At 42.3% G+C, this 11,548-nt stretch overlaps 1 protein-coding gene across 1 annotated transcript; it reads left to right on the top strand.

Moving 5' to 3' along the window:
* The first annotated feature begins 1,023 nt into the window (after window positions 1-1,023).
* LOC126416827 (mucin-1-like) lies at window positions 1,024-2,037 on the top strand. Its single transcript, XM_050084710.1, has one exon. The coding sequence runs from the start codon at window positions 1,024-1,026 to the stop codon at window positions 2,035-2,037; it is 1,014 nt and encodes a 337-aa protein (XP_049940667.1).
* Window positions 2,038-11,548: the final 9,511 nt, after the last annotated feature.

Genomic DNA, 11,548 nt, shown 5'->3' with positions numbered 1-11,548 from the left:
CAATCTTTCGACCAACTTTGTTGTATGGGAGCGAAAGCTGGGTGGATTCAGGTTACCTTATCAATAAGGTTGAGGTTACGGATATGAAAGTAGCTAGGATGATTGCAGGTACTAGTAGATGGGAACAATGGCAGGAGGGTGTCCACAATGAGGAAATCAAAGAATAACTGGGAATGAACTCTACAGATGTAGCAGTCAGGGCGAACAGGCTTAGATGGTGGGGTCATGTTACACGCATGGGAGAAGCAAGGTTACCCAAGAGACTCATGGGTTCAGGAGTAGAGGGTAGGAGGAGTCGGGGCAGACCAAGGAGAAGGTACCTGGATTCGGTTAAGAATGATTTTGAAGTAATAGGTTTAACATCAGAAGAGGCACCAATGTTAGCACTGAATAGGGGATCATGGAAAAATTTTATAAGGGGGGCTATGCTCCAGACTGAACGCTGAAAGGCATAATCAGTCTTAAATGATGATGATGATGATGATGAGGATAAGTTGGCAGCACACAGACCACCATGAAACCCTGCGAAGTGGAAATGCACATCCTCGCCTCTCTCCTCATAGGTGCTGAAGTGAGCTTACAGGTATGATCCATATCAAGCGATTGGGACACATCACAACGTCATGTTGTGAATGAGAGTGGTTCATTGTGTGGAACTTCAAGCAATGATCGTCTTTTGCTTGTGTTTAGATTACTACGCAGAATAACAAGCTCTTATTTATCCACACCTGAACAAATAAAATGTACGAGAATAACTTATACACCAATATAATTTCACAATATTTACAATGTCACAATAATGATTGTTAGAAAATTATTCTTTTCGTTCTATTTAAATATGTACTGAGGAGATGTACCAAAGAACTGGGAATATTTCATGTTAGTTTAATGATTTAAACTATTGTGAATAGATCATCTTTCAATTTGTATCACATGGAACACATTTAGCAACGTCTTAACATCATCCATTATATCTTTTTGTGACAGGAGCCAGCATTAGCAACAACAGCGGCGTCACCAGCCATGTCGCCTGCTGCAACACTGCAGGTATCGCCAGCCACGTTGCCCGACACAGGAGGAGAGCCAGCAGAAGCCACAAGAGAAGTTGCGTCTCCACCTGCGTCACCATCCACTGTACGAGATCAACGACCAGCTGCACCACAAGTGGCTGCACCAGCCGCGTCACCAGCCACACCAGGAATTGCCACGGAAGCCACAACACAACTGCAGTCTCCAGCTGTACTGACATCCACAACACAACTTGAACCAGCAGCTGCAACACACGTGGCATCTCCAGCCACGTCCCCATCTACAACACATGTCTCATCAGGCGTGACACAAATGGCGTCGTCACCTATAATCGAAGTGGCGTCACCACCCACAACAAGAGCAATTCTTCAAGCCTCATCGCCAGGCAAAACAGAAGTTACATCACCAGCAGCCCATGTATCCACAAAACGTGTAGCCTCATTACCTTTAGGGCAGGTGGTGTCCAAAGCATCGTCGTCAGCCTCCACACGAATAGCATCCGCCATCCCCATTGCCTGCAACAGCATGCAACTTATCACCAGTCCTGTTGACAGATACAAAACCCATCAAGCCACCAATCCTGTTGCCACATGCTGTGTCACCAGTCCTGCTGCCGGATACAACACTCACCAAGTCACCAGTCCCGTTGCCAGATTCAAAACCCATCAAGCCACCAATCCTGTTGCCGGATACAGGACACGCTGTGTCACCAGTCCTGCTGCCGGATACAACACCGATCAAGCCACCAATCCTGTTGCCGGATACAGCACACGCTGTGTCACCAGTCCTGCTGCCGGATACAACACCCATCAAGCCACCAATCCTGTTGCCGGATACAGCACACGCTGTGTCACCAGTCCTGCTGCGGGATACAACACACGCTGTGTTACCAGTCCTGCTGCCAGATACAACATGCGTTCTGTCACCAGCCCTGCTGTGGAATACAACACGCGTCCTGCCACCAATCCTGTTGCTAGCTACACCATGATTCGTGTCGCAAGATTCTGAATGTCAGTGAAATATATCATTTGTTCTTATGACACTTTTGATGAAATAAAAACGAAATTTTATTTGTTATATACTAAGCCTCTTTCTAACGATGCTGATATATGGTTGTGGATACATGATAATGATATCTGTGGATAAATTTTAATGTTATCAGTAATACATAACCTCAGCCATCTAGTACTTCACAATTCATCCAAAGTAGTTTTCCAGATGCCAATTCTACTGCAGTGTTAGTTGACTTGAAAAGAAATCGTTGTTATTTAGAAGTGAAAGGCACGAATGGAGCGTTATGACTACTGTGGAAACAGATACAAATCTCTTTCATGGCTATGATTGCGCTGAGATATTGGAAAGTGGAGCACAGGATTACAGTTTTACATATAGATCACGTTTTGAATGATATTTAAACTGAAACAATCTTGCTGTGTGCCTGGATTGGTTACTTGGTAGCAGCCGGTTTTCCTTTGGAGTTATTCGTAGGTATATCAACAGAGTTCTTCCTTCCAAACACGGTTTTGTGGAGCAAGAGTCTGTGTGTGTCACCTGCAAAATTTGATGAGTGCTGCATATTTGGATCAAAACAATCAATACTTCCATAGTTGTACAGGAACTTTATTCTGTGGACGCCCACCACACTTAATAGAATACGCTAGGAAGAACTGATATGAGAAAGGTCGATTAATGCTGTTTAGAGCGGGTGGCATCAGACAGAGTTCAAACATCTGATAACACATCTTCTGTGCTCGTATGGTCATGCTGATGTTGCAGTTAGAGCTAGACAATTGTGCCTGTGAAACCAGAAGTCCTTCCTCCTGCACATTAAAATTCTAAATAATACATATCGTAAATCGTATCAGCCACTGAAAATACAAATTACTGGGTGTACTCGCTACAATTTTGTATATACTCCTCAGAGTAAATGCTGCACCTACCTACATATTTCCGGTCTCCGGTCCCTTGTTGTTTTTTCCTGAGATACTGCGCATACTGCATGATGTGAAATGTAGGGGGCTGTAACTCTTACAGTACCACCATTTTGTCGTACTCCAACAGTACATTGATAACTTTTATTTACTTTCACTGGTACATGTAATGTTGTCAGTCACGCTATTGCTTTCGTCTCCAAAACTACTATCCGATTATAACGAACAAGGTTTCCACTTGATGCCTTCCTGATCCCCAAATTTAGTGTTCAAAGACCTATTAAACTATATACTTGCGAATTTAGGCATCGAGTGAGGCAAGTCGAACATATTGCACAAAAAAAGAAGCTCCTCTACAGTGGCTTCTTTCGTAGTGGTACATAGTGGAGTTTCTGCAGATCAGAAATGCAATCTACGCCCCATCCCCGAAAATAATATTATTTAAAAACTGAAGAGAGTCAGTCAAGTCGTGAGAAATGCAAAACTCAGGCATGCGCACGCATTAACCGATAGCAGAAGTGATCAGCTCTAATATGAAATAACCTCCGTGGTCTTGGTGAAGGCGAAATGAATGCTGCAACTGATTCCATTGCTCCAGCTCACGAATTGAACCGGTAGTTCACATTACCTACAACCACAACTGAACCACAAACGAAACAGAGACTCATTGGCTACTTCTTACGGGTAAACGACTGCCACCACTGAAAAATTCTGTCTGAAGCGTGTTACGTGCAGTACCGTCAATAAAGGCATCAGATGAGTAGGGTCTGCTGAAACACGGGATACAACCCGTTGGGTTTGACCAATGACGTCATAGGTTTCTCATAGATATTAACGTCTTTACTTTCCAGCCATAGATAATAAATCGGTTGTTTGCTGCGGATAAACGCCATCATTGTTCATTAAAAAAATTGAATGTGGTTTTAAAAGACAGGGCTAGATATTGTGTAAAATGTTTTTATGTTCATTGATTTAAGATATTGGTTGTTTGCAATTCATTCGGTACTTAATTTCAATCTTAGTGAGTTTGAGATAATTTGGGCTAATAGTTTTTAATTTTCTGAGAATTTTTAATTTTTCATTTTCGTTTGTACGTATGGATTTATCAGTTCCAATGAACCTGGATGATTTAAAGGAGGCTGTGGGTGTAGACATGATGGCCACGATTCGATTTTTACTAATGTATGGTCTTGTTGCCGGTTATGTTCGATGTCGTGAGCACGGCGAACATATGCGCCTGACCAGTGTGTCCGCTTGCCGTACTCACGACTTACTCGTATCGCGCTGCAGCAAATATCGGTTGTGGCGGTCCGTTAGACGAGGAACATGGTTCGAGAAATCTAAGATCGCCTTGAGGGATATCATAAAAATTACATACTGTTGGTGTTTGAGGTATCCTGTGTGGCTGTGCGTGCATGAATGTCGTGTGGGTGAGCGTACAATTGTAGATTGGTACTCTTTTTGTAGGGACGTTTGTGGTTAGTATTTGAAGTATAGATGGCCTTTGGGGGGCCGGGTGTTACAGTCTAAATCGACGAGTCGCATTTTGGGAAAAGGAAGTGCAACAGGGGGAACCTCCTGTAGGATTATGGGTTTGGGGTGCCGTAGTTTCAGCTCAAGATGTGACGAAGTAGTTTTTGAAGTAGTTCTCAATCGAAAGAAGGAAGTTTTAGTTACATTTATTGAAGATCATGTTGTACAAGGTTCCGTAGTGATTTCAGATGGTTTTTCTTCGTATGGCGATTTGGGGAATAGGGATTATTAGCAACATGTTGTTAATCACAATACTGAATTCGTATCTTCATCCACTGGTCAACTGAATAGCAGGATACAAATGTTGTGTATGGCGCTATCTTTCGTCTTCCGTAGCAATAGTATCCTATTCTTCAACTGACAAACATAAGTCAATTCAAATGCAGAATACGCATGTTATAAATGTCGTTATCTCTCTTTCGCTAGTACTACTTCTCTGTTCTTCAAATGGCTCAAATGGCTCTAAGCACTATGGGAACTCAGGTCTTTAGTACCCTAGACTTGGAACTACTTAAACCTAACCAAGCTAAGGAGAACACACACATCCATGCCCGAGGCAGGATTCGAACCTGTGGCCGTAGCAGCAGCGCGGTTCTGAACTGAAGCGCCTAGATCCGCTAGGCCACAGCGGTCGACACAACGACGTCGAACAGAGTCGTATTTGATGGTGATTTTGACGCTGTTCCACAGCGGCCGACACAACAACGTGGACCAGAGACGTATTTGATAGTGATTTTAACTCTGTTGTTTGTAAAAAATATCAAAAGCCAAATTCAGATAGATGCGTGGAACTTGAGTATATGGTTATAAATTTGACTGACACGTGGGATGCAACAAACGCGGACTTACTATTATACACCTAAGTGAATTGTCTTTCAGCGAGAAGGAAAGACAGGATTTACATCTCACAAGATTTATTACGTAACATCACTACATAAGGAATGTGGCCTACAAATTTCTCCATCTACTGTACTTGTATTACCAAAGTCATTTTACGAAAGGGAACAGCTTTTCGTGGGAAAGCATAATAGAAATTAAATACCACCTTAGCCAGAGACGAGGAAATACCCGTGGTAGAAACACGATGCCTACATCACTAGCGTAAAGAAATAAACCCGCAGATTAAACTGGTGGATGGAGCACGCTAAATGCAAACTACACAAATTGAGAAGACAATATGGTTACAATAAAAGTGAGAAGAAATTTATTTCATGTGTCTCTGAGAATTGTGCCAAGACACACGATACATAATCACTAATAGATATAGACGAAGCATATATGAATGCAGAGACGAAAACTAGAAGATGTTGATGTGAGGTCTAGAGGTGACAGTATTATCCAAGAGGAAAAGACGTCACCTTACCGCTTAATCCTAACATGGGAGAGGACAAAACATAAAATAAAAAAGAACACAAGAAACGAAATGAGGCAACATAACAGCACTCTTATATCAAAAGCGCAGTGCTGCAACGTTTCCATGAGTTGTATACTGCAGTAGACATAGATGAAAACCTCGAATCAGTATTTCAAATTGTTATTGTTGACGTTCTGGCAGAATCGGACCATACTTTTGCCAGCTAACTATCCACGGAAGTGTTATTACGAGGACAGAAACAGTAACAGTGGTAAGTATTTACTTACAGCTCGTGCAAAACAGATACGCGTTTCAAACTTTTACTGCCCTTCAAAGTCGTCACCAGCATTGTGTATAACCCGTTGCCAGCGATGTGCAAGTCGTAGGATACTCTCAGCAGTGCCAGTTGTGTGGACAGTTCGAGCAGCGCGGTCTATTGCTCGACGATTTAGTAGCATTTCTGAAGCGCTTGCCGTCAAGAGTGTCCTTCAGTTTAGAAATCGAGTTTAACTCACGAGGGCTTAAGTCCGGGGGGTGCAGTAGGTGGCATAGCACTTAGCAGCCCCGTCAGTCAAACAAATCTGTAACAGCTTGCACTCAACGTCCTCGAGCATTATCCTGCAAAATGATGGTCAGGTCCTGCAGAAAGTGTCATCACTTCTGACTCTATGCTGTTCAGTTTTGGAATATGGAATGTTCCTTGGAAAGCCCAAGAGCTTCCTATAAGATTCCAGGAGACATCCATCATATAGGTAGCCAAAAAAGACCCGCCAACGATCATCGAATTATTTATTTTGCAACTAAAAGCTTTTTTTACTTTAAGTAGTCATCAGTGAAACCCTGATTTTTGAACAGATCCTGTTATGCTTTCTGCAGACTATGACTACCTTAGCAATGTGGTTTCTCCCCGTCCATTACTAGCCCGAGCAGTGAAGAAGAATCGTTCTGAAAAACGTTATTAGCACACCTCCGCAGCACACACCGTGAATGAATACCATGACCTAACAGGCACCACGGTTATATGGGAAACAACGTGGTGTGTGATATCAATTTAGTTTCCGAAAGCTTTGTATGGAATCTTTCTTGGATTTGTACTAAAAGCAGTAAGGAAGTTAGGTACCTGCAACAAATCCTCACCACTTGTGAGAATCATCTTTGGAAGGGCACAGTCAAAAAATCACGACCAGTGGAAAACTAACTGGGGCATAACATATAAAGTGGTCATTCCCTCGGTGGTGCCCATTGTCGGTGGCCCAACTCCCAACTGCGGTCGGACCGCTGGTAACGAAAGTTAAAAGCTCATTCCCAGACCTGACCTTATTACGAAAGAAAATCGTATTTACAGTGTTTGCAGATGATTTGAGGATATTCGTGTCGACACAAGACCAGACACAGCACTCACAACATTTACTGAACACGTACTGTCCAACAATAGCAGCCATAATAAATAGTAACAAATCCAAGATAATGATCTTGTTGAACAAATGTAGGACCAGAATTCATCTACAGAAGTCTGCTGTATTTCGTAGGCCGTGGAAATATTTTCAAGGTAAAATACAGCAAAATAACATTACTCTTTGAAGAGGGTGGGATCGGAATGATAGACACTGAATCAAATTGCAAATGACTGCTGGTACTGTAAGTGGGCGGCTTCTGTTTTGGTAGCGCTGTGTAGCACTTAGCATTGGATCTCTGACTGCGGTTTCTTCGTAAGAGACTCTGTGGCTGGTTGGACTCGTTGTTGGAAGTTAATCACCAGTAGTGTTGGGTAGTTGGAAGTTAGTCGCCAGCAGTGATGGAAGTACTGTTGGGCAGTTGGAGGTGAAAATCCAGCAGTGATGGATGTTAGATGTGAGAACTTAGCATTGATGGAGGGTAGAGGTCTGACATTTTAGCGTATGCTAACGATCTGTACATGTTCGACTTGGAGATTGAATATTATTCATGATTATATACTTTTGCTCTAGAGGTCAGTTACGATTTATATTCGTGTCTGAACTGGATGTCGCATTATAAAGGTAAAAAAAAAAGAATACATTATTTGGTTTGCAAGAAAATCTTTACTTAGCCAAACACATGCCCATTAGTAGTTAGTGACTTTAGTAGTTAGAATCGTTTATTTACCTTGCGGTATTGACACTCACTGTAATGCAGTAGTTGGCGAAACGAATATTTTTGTAAGGTACGTGCTTAATGAAATGTTTAGGTTATTGTTAGGATTTCTTTTTAGTCAGGGCCATTCTTTTAAATTAATTATTTGAAGTCAGGTTATGTTTTTATGAGCAGTCAGATTGCGTTGCGCTAGGATGTTATGGGTGTCACTCATTCAGCAATTTAAATACAGCCACACCCATTTAAATAAAGAAGTTTCAGTACTGATTGTCCTTAAAAGATCAAAACTCAGCCGCACCAACCTAGAAAGTATACTTCTAAAAGAAGATCACCCAGAACTTAATCAGCACAGGTGAGTACGGCAAAATACACTGTGCAATAGAATTAAAGGATCAGATTTTCGAAATTACATAATTAAAACCCATTACGACACACAGACTTGAAATTTGACTCAAAGTGCCTACAGCCTTCTTCGATAATGGTGCAAAAACTGGCTCCCTGCGACGTCAGTCTGGCTCGATAACACTTTAAAACAGGCCGCAGCTCAGAAGTTCGTAAGCTGTAGGATGGGTAAATGATGTCACATTTGCACCAAATTTCACCACATTTCTGTCCGTTGCCACAGTGGACGTCTCAGTCTTTCGTTTGACGCCATAGAGATCACAACCGCAACACCCTTCACTCAAATCACAGAGTTTTCTTGTGTTTGGGCGAGGAACACATTTCAGACACACCGCCGCTCAGAATTAAAACGAAGGCAGCAGGGGTTGCATAAAGCGTGTCAATGAAGCTATCCCTCCCCTTGGGGCGATGACTCCTACCCACATCGTGGTTGAAAATGACAGTTCGCAGTGCAATGAGCGACGGGAGGCCCTGACACTGCTGACAGACCAGTAAGTTTCAACCATTCTCTAAGGGCTATAAGGGGGCAGCATTCCTGTTGAAAATGGTTGCCCCCTTAGGGTAGAGCAAGATCGAATTTTTACTGTCATTTGCAAGTTGGAACTAACAGGGACAAAGTTTGGTATTAGGGTGGGGACGGGTGCGGGGGAGATGCGATGTTGACATACGGGTGAATAAAATGGCAAAGGGTCAATCTAAGACACCTAGTTCTAGAAAACCCACGACAGTTCCCACCCAGTTTTACTGAGAATTTTAAAAATGAATCGTGTCACCTCTCCGATTCCAGCTGCATATATGTATGTGGAAACAACATACCATGTTGCAGACAGTTTGAGGTATTGCGTTCCGAGAGGGCTACACGGAAAGTATGGTCCGATTGATCGTGAAATGGAAACCACAGTGAAAGTTTGATGAAGCTTTGCATAGATCTGGCCATCGATCTAGTCACTTCACTTTTTTCAGTTCTCATCTCACAGTGAGCACCTAAAGGTGGCTAGAAAATAGTGTCTTCTGCTAACAAGGGAACCTCCCCGTCGCACCCCATTCAGATTTAGTTATAATTTGGCACAGTGGATAGCCTTGAAAAACTGAACACAGATCAATCGAGAAAACAGGAAGAAGTTGTGTGGAACTATGAAAAAATAAGCAAAATATACTAACTGAGTAGTCCATGGGTAATATAGGCAACATCGAGGATGATATGAACACAGGCGCGGCGTGGTCCCGTGGTTAGCGTGAACGGCGGCGGAGTGAGAGGTCTTTGGTTCAAGTCTTCCCTCGACTGAAATTTTTACTTTCTTTACTTTCGCAAAGTTATGATCTGTCCGTTCGTTCATTGACGTCTCTGTTCACTGTAATAGGTTTAGTGTCTGTGTTTTGCGACCGCACCGAAAAACCGTGCGATTAGTAGACGAAAGGACGTGCCTCTCCAATGGGAACCGAAAACATTTGATCGCAAGGTCATAGGTCAACCGATTCCTCCACAGGAAAACACGTCTGATATATTCTACACGACACTGGTGACGGCCTGTGCGTCACATGACAGGAATATGTTGTCGACCCACCTAACTTGTACACTTGGCGAATGGGTAAAAAGATCCTTCTACCTTGCCCGATTTAGGTTTTCTTGTGGATGTGATAATCACCTCCAAAAAATTGATGAAAACATAAGAGTGTGTCACATAAACTTCAACAAATGAATGCAACAGTTTCACAGTCGCACAGTTTTCTCTGTGCTCTGTCAAAACATATGTTTTTGAGGTTTTCAAATTTTTCCGTGTGTAGACCGTCAAATCCTGCACATGTCCAAGCAAATCTGAACATGTCTGGAATTTTGGAGAGCGAAATTGATTATGTGTGAGTGCCTGAACTCTGATAATTGTGTGAAAATAAAAAATTTTCACCCGAGGGAAGAACTGAACCAAGGACCTGTCGTTCTGCAGCTGCTGACGCTAACCACAGGATCACGGCGTTCTTGCGCTCACATCGTCCTTAATGTTGCCTATGTTTCGTATGGACTGTTTAGTTTGTATATTTTGCTTATTTTTTCATAGTTCCACACAATTTCTTCCTGTTTTCTCGATTGATCTATGTTCAGATTTTCAAAGCCTATCGACTGTGCTAACTTATAACTGAATCTGAGGGGGGTGCTATGGGGAGGTTCCCTTGTAAGTATGAGTGCACGTGAGGGATTTCGCCTGATTTCATGCAGCCCACACAGCGTTATCGTCATGCGTTTCCTTCTTTACGGCGTTTTGCTGCCGCACACTGCAGGGGCAATGATGACGCCCCTGAAGCATTTTTGATAGGAAGTGTTTGGTCACCCACCGTACAGTGGGGACTTGGCTACCTCTGAGTTTCACATCTGCTCACATGAGCCGCTGGCTATAAAGACAACATTTTGTGGCGGACAACAAGCTGCAGATCAGCATAGAGAATTGGCAGGAAACACATTCTGCGGCCTTCTGTGACGACGGTATTGTGGAAAATTGCTACAGTGCTATGACAAATGTGTCAGTCGTTGCGGCGACTGTGTAGAGAAGTACCTGGAAGGTTTATCTAATTGTTGCACTTAAAACATTTCTGATCTTCACTGTAGTTTCTATTTCACGACCGACCGAACCCTACTTTCCGAATAGGCCCTGTGTCATCTTAAATTTAAGGTGGAAATTAATATTTTATCTGCATGCAAACTTCCCACAGCACCGACTGACATCCCAGGAAACTTAATAAAAATAATAAAATGTTTACCAGTATATTTTTCAAATCTTGCGATCCTGATTTGACATATAAATTATTCATATATGCCTAGGCTTCCGTCTGAGTTTGTTCACGTTGGGAAACTGAGTCATTAGCAATGGATGACATATTGTGTGAAAGATTATGCAACTGTACAAATATTGCTTGAAATCTAGTGCATTAATGATTATTTTCATTTCCTATTTAGATCTGAAGATAATTCTCTATGACTGGAAACGGTATTTTAGAGTGAATATGTGCAACTGAGACTATAGTAATAATAATAAATCTTCTGAGTGTTACCTTTGTTTATAATATCATTAGCGTTTCCCTGCCCACAGGAGATATGTTTCCATTTTAGATAGTCACACATCTCTATTTTGTGATAAATATGTCCACATCTGTAAGGTAATAGTCGTCTCCATTGAGCTGCTGCAAGCGTCTAGGC

Source organism: Schistocerca serialis, chromosome 8, assembly GCF_023864345.2.
Source record: "Schistocerca serialis cubense isolate TAMUIC-IGC-003099 chromosome 8, iqSchSeri2.2, whole genome shotgun sequence".
In the NCBI taxonomy this organism is placed as follows: Eukaryota; Metazoa; Arthropoda; class Insecta; order Orthoptera; family Acrididae; genus Schistocerca; species Schistocerca serialis.
This window is presented reverse-complemented; position numbering and strand designations above follow the sequence as displayed.

What these genes read in the sequence shown, in the direction of transcription:
- LOC126416827 (XM_050084710.1), top strand. Translation starts at nt 1,024, where the DNA reads ATGTCGCCTGCTGCAACACTGCAGGTATCGCCAGCCACGTTGCCCGAC.